The 16,631-nt window shown below is 52.0% G+C and overlaps 6 protein-coding genes across 6 annotated transcripts; 4 read left to right on the top strand and 2 right to left on the bottom strand.

Annotated features, from left to right (window-relative positions):
• Positions 1-328: 328 nt before the first annotated feature.
• On the top strand, positions 329-1,444 carry Z519_09589 (uncharacterized protein; the record flags this gene model as incomplete). The annotated part of the gene is made up of 1 exon (XM_016767310.1): positions 329-1,444. The coding sequence occupies one exon, from the start codon at positions 329-331 to the stop codon at positions 1,442-1,444; it is 1,116 nt and encodes a 371-aa protein (XP_016616102.1).
• Positions 1,445-2,014: 570 nt separating this feature from the next.
• On the bottom strand, positions 2,015-2,635 carry Z519_09588 (uncharacterized protein; the record flags this gene model as incomplete). Its single annotated transcript, XM_016767309.1, has 2 exons — positions 2,015-2,384; positions 2,472-2,635. The coding sequence occupies 2 exons, from the start codon at positions 2,633-2,635 to the stop codon at positions 2,015-2,017; spliced, it is 534 nt and encodes a 177-aa protein (XP_016616101.1).
• A 1,176-nt stretch (positions 2,636-3,811) lies between these two features.
• On the bottom strand, positions 3,812-4,255 carry Z519_09587 (uncharacterized protein; the record flags this gene model as incomplete). Its single annotated transcript, XM_016767308.1, has 2 exons — positions 3,812-3,832; positions 3,887-4,255. The coding sequence occupies 2 exons, from the start codon at positions 4,253-4,255 to the stop codon at positions 3,812-3,814; spliced, it is 390 nt and encodes a 129-aa protein (XP_016616100.1).
• Positions 4,256-5,750: 1,495 nt separating this feature from the next.
• Z519_09586 (uncharacterized protein) lies at positions 5,751-8,014 on the top strand (the record flags this gene model as incomplete). The annotated part of the gene is made up of 2 exons (XM_016767307.1): positions 5,751-5,958; positions 6,027-8,014. 2 exons carry the CDS (start codon positions 5,751-5,753, stop codon positions 8,012-8,014), a joined length of 2,196 nt encoding a protein of 731 aa, XP_016616099.1.
• Positions 8,015-8,510: 496 nt separating this feature from the next.
• On the top strand, positions 8,511-10,054 carry Z519_09585 (uncharacterized protein; the record flags this gene model as incomplete). The annotated part of the gene is made up of 2 exons (XM_016767306.1): positions 8,511-8,893; positions 8,953-10,054. 2 exons carry the CDS (start codon positions 8,511-8,513, stop codon positions 10,052-10,054), a joined length of 1,485 nt encoding a protein of 494 aa, XP_016616098.1.
• Positions 10,055-10,501: 447 nt separating this feature from the next.
• Z519_09584 (uncharacterized protein) lies at positions 10,502-12,389 on the top strand (the record flags this gene model as incomplete). Its single annotated transcript, XM_016767305.1, has 3 exons — positions 10,502-10,613; positions 10,942-11,139; positions 11,428-12,389. The coding sequence occupies 3 exons, from the start codon at positions 10,502-10,504 to the stop codon at positions 12,387-12,389; spliced, it is 1,272 nt and encodes a 423-aa protein (XP_016616097.1).
• Between the last annotated feature and the right edge of the window lie 4,242 nt (positions 12,390-16,631).

Here is a 16,631-nt window from a genome sequence, read left to right as displayed (position 1 = left end):
CATCATGAACCATCTTTGGTCAACTTCATCGTTCCAATGGCCTTCAAAAGCGGAGAAGAGCGTCGATCCCGCCGCTGACTTCGTCGTGTTGCATCATCGGATTCTTCTCATGCCATATCTCAATCGTGCCAGACCCGACACATGCCCGTGTGAACCTGAGGAGGTTTTGACCATCGGTCGATATCAGCGAGGGGTTGGATCGTCTCGTTGATCCGGAGTCTAGAACTTATTTCATCTGTGAATATCTTTTCCGCGACACAAACTATACGGATATCAAATCCAAGACAGCGCGGCAAAACCCCAGGCCTCCTGTAACTGCACAGCAGCCATGAACGGGCAAAACTACGACGCCACCGGTGTCGAGTTCTACACGATCGAAAACTTCTCCTTCTCAAGCGGCACGACGCTGCACGACGTGCGCGTCGCATATCGAAGCTACAACCCGTCGTCCACCGCCGGCGTTGTGCTAATCCCGACATGCTACTCTGGGCTCATCAACACGACATTGACATTTACCTCTGCTCCGAATGATGCTCTGGCAAAGTACCACGTCGTGGTGGTGGCGATGCTGGGCAACGGCGAGAGCGCCAGCCCGTCGAACAAGCCCTTCTTCCCGGAGCCGGGCGAGTTGCGGTACGAGGACGTGATCCGCGCGCAGCACGCTCTTGTGACGGAGCACCTCCAAGTCCCCACGCTGGAAGCGGTCGTGGGCTTCTCCATGGGCGGCCAGCAGGCGTACCACTGGGCGGTCATGTACCCTGGGTTCGTGAAGCGAATCGTGGTCATCTGCTCCGCGGCGCGGACGAGCCTGCACAACTACGCGTTCCTCGAGGGTCCCATTGCTGCGCTGACCAGCTCGATCGACTACGTCGCCTGGAAGGCCATGAAGGAGAAGATGGCGCGCGGAGAGAACGTCGGCGTCAACCTCAAGGAGGTCGTTCCCAAAAGGGGGCTCAGGGCCTTTGCCCGCGCGTACGGCGCCTGGTTGACCAGCACGGCGTGGTTCCGCGAGCGCCAGTTCACGACGCTCGAGGGCAGGCCGGGCAGCGTGGAGGAGTGGATGAAGATGCGCGAGGAAGGGTATTTGGGCTGGGATGCCGAGGACCTGCTCGCGCTGGCGCGCATGTGGCAGATGGGGGATATTGGGACCGTTATCCCCTCCTCGGACGCTGCCGGGGCCGTGCGCTGCGAACTAGGCGGCAAGGTCCCCGACGACAACCTCTACCGCGCGGCCCTGGGATCCATCCAGGCCAAGGCGCTGCTCATGCCGTGTCGGACAGACCAGTACTTCCCCCCCGAGGACTCGGAGATCGAGATGCGGCACCTCAAGCATGGGAGACTGGCGGTGATTGAGAGCATTTGGGGCCATACGGCGGGCGGCGGCTTGAATCCCGAGGACACCGAGTTCATGAATGCGCGGATCGCGGAGTTGATGAAGGAATGATGTAGGATATATACGTGCTTGCTCGGCCCCCTGTTTCTCTTTTCCTGGGTGTTGGTGGGCAGACACGGGAGAAGAATAGTGGAAGTGCGGCATACGTATATATAAATGTGGTATGTATATATAGTATGTTGATATGACGACGGATAGGAACGTCTCAATGGAAAGGGGAATCCTTGCAGAGCAGCGAGCGCTCAACCAAAACCCACTCACGAGTATCCGGAAGCAAGCATTTTTGACGACGATAACAATACGTTGCCTTTGTATGCTTTCCCTCTCTGGTGGTGGAACTTCATATTCCAAACCCAGGGAAAGAAGAAGGATCCCCTGGGATGGTGGCCAATGCGCCATGTACGGGGTTTTTTTATATCGTAACGCTCAATCAGACTCCCCCATGTACTCCGTATTTGCATCAAAACATGCCAATTTCCCGTATGCCCAAATCCACATCACATCACATCGCGTCAAAATCACATTACATGCGCATTAAATAGGGGGGGGGGCTTCTTCAAGACAGAAGAAAAAAGGATAATGCTGTTCCTTTGTCCCCCATCTCCTTCCCATATTCCTCCCTCAGTCATAATTCTGCACCTGCCAACTCAGTATCATCATCCACAGAAACAGCACGGCCAGTATTATGCTCCACGCAAAACTGGCCTTCCAGCACGCGCAGATGTTGCTCTGCGTGAGCCAGGCCAGCGTCTCTATCGACACGCCGTGGTATTCTTGGTTCTGCACAAAGTTGCTGCAGTTGCTGTTGACGTTGCCGTCGCCGTACAGTTGGATGGCGGTCTCTATCAGGGTGGTCACCCACAGCACGAAGAGGACAAAGCTGCCCAGGAGGATGATGCCCGGGATGAGTAACCGGCGGGCGGCGAGGATGAGGATGATGATGAGGAAGATGATAGTGAGCGAGCCGCAGATGACGGCGAAGGGAAATAGCCTGTTTTTGTTCGCAAAAAGTCCGACATGTTATTTGAGAGTTCTCTTTCCATGTATTTGAGGGGTCCCGTGTAAGAAGTAAACATACCAAGGAACTCCGATCCTCAACTGGTCCTGCACGGCGATGAACCACGCATTGATGCCCAACACAGTCGACGACCCGGCCAACACAATAAATATCCATAGATTCAGTTGGACTTCGGGCCAGATATATCGTCGGCGCGATTGAGCCACAATGACTTCGGTCGCCATCTTTTCCAGGCGAGGTGGGGGAGAGGGCGTGCAGGGGCGCTGAGCGCGGACCGCGCAGCGCTCAGGACAAGGCGCTCGTAGGGGGGTCTATCAATTGATCGGTGCTGGATGAGAAGTCTGGCGGTCGGGGAATTCGCACAAGGTATGTGCAAGGTAGGTGCTGGTATTGCTGCTGGTGGTTTCAAAGGCGAAGGTGTCGTCACTCGTCCATAGGGCCGTGACCGCTCTCTTAAGAATATTCCAGTATACCGTGCTTGTAGGCATATATTCCGGTGCGTCAGATGGCGCAGTTGGGCTGCAAGAAGGTGCAGGAGCGCAAACAAAAAGAAGACGTGGCTGTGGTGTGTGGTTTGTGTGGTGGTTCATCAAGCGTCGTTTCAAGCTTGGTCAATGGGAGCCGGCCACGACGCGACGAGGCAGCACGATGTTGGTGTTTGATTGTTGGTGGGTGATGCATGTGGTGTGGCCAGTGTAGCGAGTAATAGTAGTGGAGTAAAAATGGCGCCAGGTGGCTGTTGTGGGTGATGCTAGGGCAACCGGAGCATGGCGGGACATACAGATTCACCACTCGGTCAACAAACATCTCCTACCCATGTACAAGGGTAGGCAGGTGTCATCCTCCTCTCCAGATATTACCCAAGATGTATATTCCTGTACTCGGTATCGAGTACGTCAGGCATAAATATATAGTCATGTGGCCATACAGCCCTGACGACGCGTCTCCCCCTTGCATGGTAGTCGTGGCCAGTGCTCCAGCACGTTTCTGCCCCTCTCGCTCACTCGGATACCCCCCATTGCCAACGTTGTTCTAGGAGGCGAGTAGTCTGCACATGCACTGGACGTACAGTACATTGAGAGAAGCCGATGATGTGGTCGGCCTGCTTCATCCATGTGCTCTATCTAGCGCGTTGGCTTTGAAGCGTCTCTCGTGAGAACGGGCACTTTTGCAATTCTCGAATGGTTGGCTCGAAGGTCCTGCATCATGCAGAAGCACAATGCAGATCCCTGAGTCTGAGCTTTCCCCATCGCCTGAGGCACATCTGAGTCTCTCTGTCAAGTATGGCGTTGGTCCGCTGGTCATGGCCGTAGCATAATCCTCCCGAAAGAAAATCGCCATCTTCTGTACGTCGAAGAATAACCCTCGTCAAGATAGAAACAAGAACAACCTGCTGCCGGTTAATCTGGAACCGTGGCTTCCTACTTGGCTGTTAGTTAGCATCTTCGAAAGGGGGTTTTGTATCGAAAGCATACCTCCGCTGCTTCACGCACCGACGATGCTCCCCGTCGTCGTACTGAGCTTCTCCTATCCACCTCTATGGTTTCCTCCACAACCGTGGTCCCGCGCCTGCTGCTACGTGGCCTGTGCCGACGGATAACTTCCTCCTCAACGACGCCTCTCCTATTACCGAACACGTTCCCGTAATTGACTGCCGCCCAGATAAGGTATATGATAAGCAAAAACCCGCCGACGGACCCAAGCACGATAGCAGCAACAGTTCCCGGGTTTGGTCCCGAGTTGAGGCCTTGGTAGGTGGTCGGTATGGCGAGGATTGCCTGGCGTTTTGTCAGAGCCGAGGCGCCCAAGTCGCCGCCGGGCTCATAGACCTGAAAACTGTCCATGGTGATGATGGGTGAAAGATGAAAGCCGAAGATGGGCGCCAGGGTGAGCCAATGTTTTATTCAAGTTTGATATGGGAATCCTCACGGTTTGCGGCACAGGACAAGTGCATGCGACGGCCAGATCTCTGACGGCACTGAAAGGGTTGTTTGTTGTTTTCAGACAGTGGCGACCGGGGCCATCAAGTACAAGTACACGTACCGAATGCCAGCGGTGCCAGTGGTGCCGGTGGTCAGCTCTTAACTAAACATCCATCCAGCCTACCACTCTAGCATGTGCTTCCCGGCGGGACGCGGACGAAGCTCCACATCGACGCAAGCAGCATAGGTAGGTAGGTATGTAAACACCTGGCACGGATTGATATGCCCCTCGTCTCAGGCTACTCTAGTCTGTTAACTTGGATGTTGGGCAATTCTTTTTGTTCGCAACAGTTGGTCGAGCTTTCGAGCCGTGAAAGATACAGTTAATCCTTGGACGCTTCACCGCAACTGTCGAGACTGAGCTTAGCAAAAGGCGCAGATTTATGTCCGATCAGCCACGGGTACGTAGTGTTTCGGCTTCTTCATAGGTACTCCCACTTTTCAGGCGTGAAATCCCCAATTCGAACCAGAGCCAAGGGGAAGGGTGGTTTCACAAAGAAAGCAAAATCCCCACCGGCCTACAAGGACGCCTAAGTACAGGGTACAGTACCGAGTACTTCGTACTTGTAGGGTCGCAAGCTGGTAAGGTTTACTTGCCCTGTACCCTGTGGCTCCAGGTAAGCCGCCGAGCCCACATGAGTTGGGGTACTAACCGAGAAACACAGAGCGGGCTACCCCAGTCTCACGGCGTAGTATTCATCGCAGCTTCGGCTATTTGGAGTATTGCCTGTTCCTGTACCGGGTACATGCATGAGAAGTTGAACTCACCCTCGTCACTCATGCAGGAGCTGGAACATGTTGGGAGAGACAATGAGGAGGCAGCAATTACCTGGAAAAAGAAGTTCCACTATGGCCCTCGATTCGCCAGAGAGGCCAAACGGAACTTCCATAAAGGCGAGAGTCGATGAAAGAGTTTCGGGTTTGAGATGGTGTCTTTTCAACCCCTTCCTGCTGCGCGCATTATCCCTCGTCCGCGCTGATATGCCTTGGTGAGGCTAACTCTCTGTCGTCAGATATGGCGCAGTGGTTGTGGGCGTCTTGCCCGTCACGGGCACGTATCATCTGCCAGAAGAACTTGTTTTCACAGCAGCATGAAATTTCTTTGAATCGCTATATGCAATTGACTATATTGTACCAGGTACGAGGCACCTCGTATGGCTCGATGGGATGATGGAATGGTGGATCCGGCAAGGCTGGTGAGGCTGGTGAGGCTGAGTGTGTTGCCCCCGGCAACCATCCAGTAAGTAGTTACTCCGCTCTACAATCCAGCTGCGTACCATACATGACCTTTGACATCCGCAACCTAGGTAAGTACATAGGAAATCAGCATTAAGCACCAAGACAGCAAAAGCTCAAGATGAGCGTCCGAGTCGTCGCCCGCATCCGGCCCCTCCTCAAGTCGGAGATCGAAAAGGACCAGATTGTGACGAGCCATAACGGTGCGGATGGGAAGCCGACCATTGTCAAGATCCCCAACCCCAAGAACTTTGCCGAAGAGTATAGTTTCCAGTTCAACAGCGTCTACGAACAAGATGCCACACAGCAAGAGATCTTCGATGCCGAGGGTGAGCCGTCTTCTCTGATCGCCAAAACGCGGTGATCCCTAAACTGACATCTGCCTCTCCCCCCGCAGTCGCACCCACGGTCAAACATCTCTTCCTCGGATACGATGTCACCATCTTCGCCTATGGCTCTACGGGAACCGGGAAGACCCATACAATGCGCGGTGGGAAGTCACTAGCCGACCGAGGGATGATCCCGAGACTGCTCAGCAGTATCTACCGAAAGAGTCGAGCGATTGAAAAGAGCAACAATGGAGAAACAACCGTCCAGGTGTGCATGAGCTACTATGAGATCTACAACGATCGCGTCTTCGATCTTTTCGAGGCGCCCGAGAAGCGCACCGCCACGGGACTGCCCATAAGAGAAGCTGAAGGCGGGAAGACGGTTGTCGTTGGCCTGACCGAAATGCCTTGCGCCTCGTTGAAGGACTTCGAGGGGTTGTATGACAAAGCTAACGCCAATCGAAGCACCGGCGCCACGAAGCTCAACGCTCATTCATCACGATCGCATGCCATTCTCTGCGTGAAAGTGACCATTACCACGCCGACGGAAACGAGAATCAGCACAGCTTCGGCCATTGATTTGGCGGGTTCGGAGGACAACCGGAGAACGGGCAATGGAAAGGACAGAATGGTCGAGTCTGCCAGCATCAACAAGTCGTTGTTTGTCCTGGCGCAGTGCGTCGAGGCCATCAGCAAGAAACAGCAGCGTATCCCGTACCGAGAGTCGAAGATGACGAGAATCCTTTCGCTAGGACAAAACAATGGCTTCACAGTTATGATTCTCAACCTCGCGCCTGTCAAAGCGTATCACCTCGACACGCTCAGCTCTCTGAACTTTGCCAACCGGACCAAGAAGATTGAAGTCCGCGAGGTGGAGAACGAACCCATCTTCAAGGGTCCTCCGCGACAGGTGCTTGGTGCACCAGTGGGCGGTCCGACCATACAGCGACAACCACTGCGACCTCTGACCAGTGTAGTCAATGTGAATCTCGCTGCCAATCGTGATACAGCCACGAAGAATGACAAACCACCGAAAGCCTTTGCTGTCTACTCGGACCGCAACAAGACATCCATGAGTGCGAAAGTCGCTCCACAGAAATCGTCTCCGCTGAAGCGCACAGCTGATGTATCATTCCTTCCGTCTAGTCGTCCTCCCAAAATCTCGCGCCCAACTCCCAGCTTCATCCGGCGTGCGCCAGAATGTCAACCTTTGGGTATGGATAAATCCTCAATCGAAACCTTGGTTGAGAAAAAGGTCTCCGAGATTCTCGCGGCCCGTGCTCTAAACGCTCCCGACCCAGCGCCACAAAAGTCCATATCTGAAGAAGTCCAACGGCGGCTAGACAGCATTGAGAAGAGACTGGAAGGGCAAGATGGCGAGAGGGCAGAAGGGCTGAGTTACCTGTTCATGGCCAAGCAGCATCAAGCCCGCGGGGAGTTTGGGAGCGCGCTGAAGATGTATGAGCTTGCAAGACCGTATTTCCCGGACAACGAGAAGTTGAAGGGCAAGATTGAGCGGCTGCGAGAGAAATTGGCAGCGAAAATGAGGGAGCCGATCGAGATAGTAGTGGGTCCTGAGGAGAGACTGACTGTGTCGAGTGGATCTGACAAGACGAAGATGTCCCGCACCAATGATGACGGTGACGAAAGTTACCAGGACGAGGATAACGAGGGATCAGCTTACCACGAAAGTGACGAAGACGAAGCCTCTCATCGCCCACGCCAGAAGAAACAGCCCAAGCAGCAGAAACGCAGAGCAAGAGCATCGTCGCTGGACCCCCTCACGCAACAAATCCCATCAGAGTTGCATGATGCGGTGACGCCTCGAACACAATACCTCCTCAACGTTATCAACACGCGCGACATCGCGAAGATCAAGACCCTAAATGGACTGGGCGCCAAGCGTGCGGAGGGAATCGTGGAATATCTCAATGAGCAAGGGGAAGACGGGGCTGGAGAGGTGCTCGTACGAAGTTGGAACGACCTGGCCAAGTTGAAGGGGATTGGAAAGAAGACACTGGAGACGATGAGGGAAGGCGTTCAGATGGCCCTGTGAACTGTTTGACTCGCTTCTTGACGGGGAGTTAAAGCAAGCTTTACGGGGACATGAGCTTGTACAGCGCTTGGCTTGTCTTGAGGTGGTGTTCCTGGTAGTCTCTGTGGCCTTTTGTCTAGCGAGCCTCACAAGTCAATATGAGATTGGGATTCTGGTCACCTGACATTCTTCTCGCGCCTCGTTCGGTGACGCGTCTTTCTTGGCGAGCCCGTCACTCCATGGGCTTGATTGGCTTCCCGAAACTGCGACCATGGCGTCGGCTTTGTAAAGAAGTTCTACATCCCCACTTCACCTACAAATCCATCCCCTTGGACATGTAATAGACAAAATGGTCTATATCACTTCTCCTGCTTTGGCTGCTGCCTGGGAGACTGACCTAATAGCCGCGTCGCCCTCACTATGTCGAGCAATTCAAAGCAAAGCACTTCTTGACTGACGGCCAACCCCGACGCAGAAGCTATGATACCTCCTGTTTGTTGCTGTCTCTCAGAGCAATATGGCGGCAACCCGCGATAACAGGTTCCTGCGACCAGGGAGGAGTTTTCACTCTCCCCTCGGCAAGTTTTGGCAAACCAAAAGTGAAGACAGAGAGGGCGATGTCGAGCTGGGCGCATTCTTGCCAAAGCGTCCTCCGTCCTGGACTTACGAGAACGACGATGACCAACTGGCCGCAAGTGAATCAGACGCAAAGGGAATGAGCAGAAGATACCATTCACGCCGCCTGGCAGATCGGTCGCGCACAGCCACTTCCTCAGCGCTTACCAAATCCCGTTCGTCGGCTTCGGCGCCAACGACATCTAGCAGACACAAATATCAGCGATTTCGATCTCGAACTTTTTTTAGGTTGTGGTTTCTGACCAAGACTACCTTGATGACCCTGTAAGCTAGACTGCTCTTGACCTTTTACCTTGCGGAGGCAGACGTTGATGGATGAATAGAGGACTTCTGCAGTGCGTAGTCTTCATATGCAGTATTTTGGAGGCCCTCTTCCCTGACGACCTCGACCTTGTCTCCGGTCCGCTCAAAGCCAGCTTTTTGTCCCCGAATACACCGGATGCATCATGGAATAGCAATCTTGATGTACTTACGGCAGATGTGCAGCCTTTCATGTGCCACTCTCACAACGACTACTGGCGGCGGGAACCTTTGTACAGCGCGATTCACGTGGGGTGCACGGGCGTCGAAGCAGACGTGTGGCTTTTCGGCGACGAGCTCTACGTGGCACACAGAACGTCAGGCATACGACCAAACAGAACGCTAGACACTCTATATTTGGATCCCCTGAAAGAGATCCTCGATCACAAAAACATGATTCCTGATCTCCTGGGTCCGGGCGACGTGATCAATCCACCACGCTTTGGCGTCTTTGACACTAAACCCAGGCAGTCTCTTGTTCTTCTGGTGGACTTTAAGAATAAGCCGGACGAGATCTGGAACCGTGTTGATGCCCTGCTCGCACCCTTCCGCGACAGGAGGTACCTCACTTATTTTAACGGATCCGATGTGGTTAGCGGACCCTTGACTATTGTGGTCTCTGGCGATGCGCCCTTCAACCGTGTCATCGAGAATTCAACATATAGAGACATTTTTTTTGATGCTCCCCTGCACGACTTGGATTCCTTGCCAGGTATTCCTTTTCTCTCCCCGCCACCAGCGGCATCAAATATCCATGTCGACGACATATCACCATCGACTGAGCCACTTTCTCAACCGCCGGCCGATCCGTTGAGCAGCTACTCCCTCTATAACTCATATTATGCCTCTACTTCTTTCAGGCGCTCAATCGGCTACCCATTCCACTCGTCGCTCACCCAGCCTCAACTCGACAAGATTCGACGGCAGATCCGTGCCGCCCACGCCAGAGGTCTAAAAGTCCGCTATTGGAGTATTCCCCCTTGGCCCATTGGATTGAGAGACTACCTCTGGAGAGTGCTAGTGAGAGAGGGTGTAGATTATCTGAGTGTCGATGATATTGAGGATGTCAGGCGCAAGGACTGGGGTCCGAGGAAAGGGGGCTGGGGGAAGAAATGGTGGAGGTGATTCCGGTCGCTTTGGCCGTCATAGATGCCATCCGACGTGTATGTTATATATCGAAGCATTCTGGACAACGTTGGGCTATCCCGCCCTTCTGTTCTTCCCAAGTGAAATGCGCCTTGCCTAACCGGGGCTCTCATTCTTGCTCATTTTACAACAGACGGGCTCGTCTCTTCTCGCTGCTGGTCTCGGCTACCTTGAGAGGCGCCTGTCTTCAAGATTCCCTGCCTCAGCGTCTTGCACCGTCCATCAGCCTGAGTGGTGGCTTGGACCTGGACTGCAGTAGTTTGCCAACTTCGCCCCGCCAAGTTCAACACGTCAACTGGCGATAGTCGCTCTTTCCACCAGCCTGGTTCCATCAAAACTTGCCCTTGATATTATGCCCGGTGTACAGAGGACAGCTCTCTCTGCTACAGAGTATGCTTCCCGTCACTGTTGGCTCCAACTGTCAAGATGGCGGAACCTCTTACAACCTTCGCCGCGGCGGGCAACGCCCTTCAATTCGTCCAGCTGGGAATCGACCTTATCCGCAAAACGATCGAATACTCGCACGGCGGTGGCAACAGTAACTTCCGAGCACTGCAAGATTGTGTGCAGCGTCTATCGGCCTCAAATGCCCATCTCCAGAAGTCGATGGAATCCAGTGCCTCCCAGCGGCTACATCCAGGCCCCGCGCGCGCTTTACATTGTTGAAACCTGGAATGCCTGAGTGTGTCCCAGGAATTTACTACGATTCTGGACAAATGGGGCTTCAATAGGCCCCATAACTTGTGGAGCAGTGGTGAGTCCCCTCCACCCATAACCCTCTTCATGCGAAGATACGTATCAAAACGACCTCGATCTCTTCTTGGCCGCCAATGAAGAAGCCATTGCTGACCGTCTCGACATGGCAGTCAAACTTGCATTGAAAACCTACATTGACAAACCTAAAATCGACTCCCTGTCACAAAAGCTGGATCATGCCAGGGCAAACTTAATGCTCTCCCTCATGGTTTATCTCCACGACCAGTCAGCTGTCGATCGCAAGAATATGAGCGAGGGAATGCTTGCCATTGCACAACACGCTCTCAAGACCACAGCAGAGTCTGGGGGTATCAGAGACGACATTGTTAAATTAGCTCCAGTTTTTCGTCGCCGCAGATTGATGATGCCACGATATCTCTTGCCGTTGAAGACACATTAAAACGCTCCAATATCAATCTGACAGAAAAGATCAAGGGGCTCTCCAAAAACCTGGAACGGCTGAATGATGGGCTCAAAGCTAAATGAGACGATGTGCACCAGCTTTTGCCCACAATGAAAACGCGAAATTGCCGCTCGACGCCCAATCGTCGAAAGTCTACGGTATTCAAAAATCAACAACAGACGCAACGTCATAGGCCGAGCCCACGATGGCACATATAAATGGATATTCAGACGTAAAGAGGATGATGTGGGTGTGTGGGATGATTTCATCGAGTGGCTTCATGCCAGCAGACACCCTATATACTGGGTATCTGGGAAACCGGGTTCGGCCAAGAGCACGTTGATCCGCGAACTAGACGAACGCGCCGATAAGCTACGATCTCTGGACCAAACAGCGGACGACGCTGAATTTCTCAGGGCTTCATTCTGCTTTTGGTATGCTGGCACCAGCGACGAAAAATCGTTATCCGGCTTTCTTCGTGTATACCAACTGCTCTCGCCACGGCTTGACCTTGTTGACCAGGTGATGTCAACCAGCAGGTGGGAGGCGAACTTGGACGAACGTCCCCGTGTACTTGTGTGGGAAGAAGTGGAAGTGATTGAAGTCCTGTCTAGGGTCGTAAAACATCTCGAAACTAGCAAACGGGTTTTGCTGTTTATCGATGGTCTTGATGAACATGATGGTTCAGATGACCAATGCCAGGAGGTTCTGGAGCTGTTGCACACCCTCACCAAAGTCGAGAACGTCAGGGCCTGTGTGGCAAGCCGACCCTACAACATCTTTCGTGATGAGTTCCATGATTGTCCCCAACTCCGGCTTGACGATCTTACGAAAGACAACATACGCCTCTATGCCCAGAGCAACTGGGCGAGAATCCACACTTTCGGCGCCAACAAAAAAAGAACCGCAGCTGCTTCAAAAAATAACCGGAGAGATTACGAGGCGGGCAAGAGGGGTATTTCTATGGGTGCGCTTAGTCGTCCGTGTCTTTTTTTGAGAGTTCTGAGGGACGGGGGTCGCACAATGCACTTTTCAGGGAACTTTAAAGCATTCCACTCGATCTGGATGAGTATTTCAGACGCATTTTCGAGTCGATTGAAAGACCATACAGAAAAGAAGCGTCCATCATCCTCCAAACAGCCTTGTACTCTATAGGCTCGGGCAGTGTTACTGCTTTGCTCCGTAGTGACTGTCCTAGCTTTGAATTTCTCCTAATCCATCTCCATTTTCTGGAACAGAGTGAAGATTTTTGCTTTGCTGCAAACCAAAGCTTGTATGATGTCGATTTTGATTGTCCACAAGAGGGCAGAGAATTCCTCGAATCTCTTGAACGAATGCTGGTGAGCAGAAGTATGGGGGCTGTTGGAGACTGATTCGTGCACCTATTACCATCCTCATCCATTTTATGGGACAAAACTGCGCCCGGGGACGCGGATCGAGCTTCTGCACAGAACCGTACGGGATCCCTTTGCTGGTCGTGCTGCAAGAGATCTCCTTCACCAACATACAGGAGGGCCATTCGACGCTCACTTGTTCCAATGCAACCATACGGTTACTAATATGAGGACGTTCGCACTTCCACATCAATTACTCTCCCCTGATCTTACATCTATGACACCTTTTCTTCAACAAATTGTGGTACGGCCAGAGTTACCAGGTGGGGAGGAGGCGGCATTTATCCTGCTTGAAAAGATTGTGGACGTATTGAACGAACCTGGATGACACCGAAGTGGGGTTATCCTTACCGGTTGCTAAGACAGCATTAGAGAATTGGGCCGACGACCATAGAAATGCCCTCTCACTGGGCATACAGATTGGCTGGAGGTCGTATGTCAAGGCGCGATTAACAGCGGCAACAATCCAAGAGAAAGAGGGTAGGCCATTGCTTGATTATGCTCTCAGATCCTGCCATAATAGGATATGGATACCACCGCATCACGACATCTTGCGCAGCCTTCTAACACTCGGCCCCGGCCCAGACACCGTTATTCATGGAGATTACAATATTCCCATATGGGCGTACTACCTTGAGTCGCTACAGTTTATGACGAGTCTTGACTGTGCAGCATGTCTAGAGGTCGTCAGAACGCTCATGGTGCATGGCATTCGAACGATGGTCACTGTGGCTGACTTGGTCTACGATTGAAGCAAATTGCCGAGTCTCTAAAGGCCTCAATCCCCCCATCGGTAGTTGCCGAGACAGACATCTGTGAGAGCATATTACGGGGTCGCTTACGGAAGATACCTCGTTCCAGTCTTGAAGAGAGTGATGTCCCCGAGACTTTGTACTCGTTTCTAGACGTATTGCAGAGTCTCTGGTTTTACGACGAAACCCTGTGCTACAACGGTTTCAAACGTCGACCCAAAGCTGTCGTTGCAGAAGCCGACATCAGGGCCCTGAAGGAACTAGAACTCTCCCTGCGCCAGGAAGACCGTCGCTGCCAGCTATGTCCCGAGCCACCCTATCAGGGACCTACGCAACGCAGTAGGTACAAAGGAATTGGAGTAGCTGAATGCCTTATTCTATTCACGTAGCCCTATTGACAACGACTCAACGCTTGAGAAAAAGGAAGAGTTCTCTCTCAGCCGATTCAGGTGAGAGGAGACTCTTATAGCTTCCCCTCTTTCTGTCACGTGAAAAGGGTAAGGCAGCGTTAACCGATAGCCTTGTGCCTTAACCGTTCTTTACCTTATTCTTTTCTTTTCTTTCTATATCGTTCACCCGATTCGGGTGGAGGGCGTAGAGTACTTAGGGGTAACGGTGGGCTCGTAATAGTTACCCCCCCTCTAAAAAGCGACTCACCCTCGAGTCGCTATGAGTATAAAGATAGCCTTAATTCATCGTATGAATAGGCCGTCTTAATTATTAATGACGAAGATAATGACATAGTAGTTAAATAGCTATTCACTAATAATAGTAAGTAATTAAATTCTCACTCGATTTAGATGAGATAGTCGTTTTATATTGTTATAGTAATGCGAATGAGATTTAATTCACTTTAGCCTTTACTTTAGTTCTTAAGCCCTTTACTATAGCCTTCTTCGTCTCTTTCTTCCTCGTTTAGATTAACTATAAGATATATAAGTATTATCTATCTAACTCGGGTGAGAGACGCTACTAATATATATATAGTCTCTTACGTACGAGAAAGTTCGGCTAAATACTTAGTCCTAGTTAGACTATAGTGTTGTTAAGGATCCCTACTAATCCTAACTAGATTAGGGTTCTTAGCAATAATCCTAGAATAGCATGAGCTGGTTGGGGAAGACACAATGTATAAGCAGGGTTCCCTGTTACTAAGAACTATATAGTTCAGTAGATAATATGAGTTAGCTACGAAGAGAGTGTAACTACCTAGGGTAGTGAGGGTGTATATATAATGCTTACGCTCTATGCGCTCTGTGCGCTCTGTGCGCTCTGTGCTAACAGGGCCAATAGGGCTAACAGAGCTAATAGGGCATATCATGTAATCTAGCCTTGTTCCTCCGTGGATCCTTCTAAGTGTCTAATGAGCGTGGTGAGTCGTGCTCGTGCGACTCGTAGTCGGTCTTCCGCAAGGCTATGTCTAACACTATTCTCCCTTCGGTTAGACTCTTATCCTAAGAGTTCGTCTTAGCGATGATATAAAAGCGGGACACTACCTAACTTAAATTCGTCTAAGTCTAAAGATATCTCCTCTCTTCTCTCCTTCTCGCCCGTAGTCCACCGTCCCTAAACTTCTTTCTCGTGTTCGCGACCGTTCTCTCGAACGCCTTCGTTAGTCGCGCAACGTACAGTTCACTGATTACCGCGCCATGGTATCTTACTTAAATTGCGATCGTTCTCGCTCGATCTATGTGATGAAGTATGGGGTTTCTCGATATTCTAAATGTTTGAAAAAGAATATGAAGTGTAATGGTTAGTATTCTAAGTTAGAGTACTAAAGTATCGAGCGAAAAAAGTCGGAGTTACGGAGTAAGGTGTAGGAGGCCTAAGCTCGCATAGCTTAGCGCGCCTAGTGATATGCGGGGGAAATGGCTCGTTTAGCGCAATAGTAATCCCTAGAATTGCTTTAGGAGTAGTCTCGTTTAAGTTAGGTGGAACGCTAACTAAATAGGTTAACTGTTAGGGATTTCTTGGCAAGTAGGCAGAATCTAACGATAAGCGTATATGTAAGACATCCCATTAGTATATGATCGATACTGTATACGACTCAAAGCGTGAGAGAGGGAAGAGTGCGCCTTCTATGCGGGGAGTGTGCTAGTAATAAGGATGCACTCCCTGGGTCGTATCTCTTAGCTGGTGGCCTGATTATTCTTCGATGTATCAGGCGTCCGTTCTTCCGATGTTTAGCCGGATCCGTAACACTGCCCCCCCCTTTAAGCTTCTCGTCCCCGAGAAGCTGTGAGTAGTATGCTCGTCGCACCCGTCTCGCGTGTGCTTCCATGACTGCCCACGGCAGTGTGCTTCATCGAGTCGGTGCGCGCTTCACCTTGGCGACGTATTTAGTCGAGATGATCCTGCTTCCCAGCCTCGCCGTGTAGCCTTGTACATTCAGCCTCGTATACGTCAGCCTTATTCCATTTTGTATGTGCTGTGAATGATGTTGGCAGTGAATGTCATGAATAGGCCCATTCATGCTGTGACAATAGCGTGAAGACAATAGCATGTCTTCACTGCTCGTGAGTCGCATGCGTTTGAATGGCGAGTGAAGGATGTCAGTGAATGGTATGCCCACTTCTCCCATGGCATAAATATTCCGTTGCGACCATCGATCCTCGATCTTTCCTTTCCTCGGACCACTCAATCCGTTTCTCTGTAAGCGCTTTTCGCCTGCTATTTGCATACGCTCTGTTCATGCTAATGCATTGTGTTGCAGTCAATTCGCGCCACCAAATTTCCATTTTTTCAACTTGCTCCATTTTAGTTCTTCACCAGTGAGTCTCACGCGTTGTACATGCTTGTCGCGTGCTAACCGCTTTAAGTGTCTTCCGCTGCTGTTGCCCCCGCTGCTCCTCCTGCTCCCGGCCCTGGCGCCATTGCCAGTGGCTCCGGTGGTGGACGTCGCCCCCCTGGTGGAGGCAAACGTTGTATGTGCCGTCGCTATCATGCTGCGTGTAGCATGCTAACCGTCTGCTAGCTCGCCGCTCCCCGTCGCCGCCTCGCCCGGCCAAAAAAACCAAGAAGAACCCGCGCAAGGAGGCGCTGAGCCTGCCCTGCCGCCGCTGCCTCCGCCGCCTGTGCAGCGGCCCGGGCTTCGGTAAGCTGGCGCCCGGCCAGCCACTTGTCTGCGACACCCCTGCGGGTGGCACGCGCTGCTCCCGCTGCGCTGCCAACAATCGTGGTGGTGCCACGGGTTGCGTTCCTGTGAGTACTATCTCGCTGCTATTACTATGCTAACACCATGCGAGGTTCCT

Source organism: Cladophialophora bantiana (assembly GCF_000835475.1).
Source record: "Cladophialophora bantiana CBS 173.52 unplaced genomic scaffold supercont1.16, whole genome shotgun sequence".
NCBI lineage: Eukaryota > Fungi > Ascomycota > Eurotiomycetes > Chaetothyriales > Herpotrichiellaceae > Cladophialophora > Cladophialophora bantiana.
This window is presented reverse-complemented; position numbering and strand designations above follow the sequence as displayed.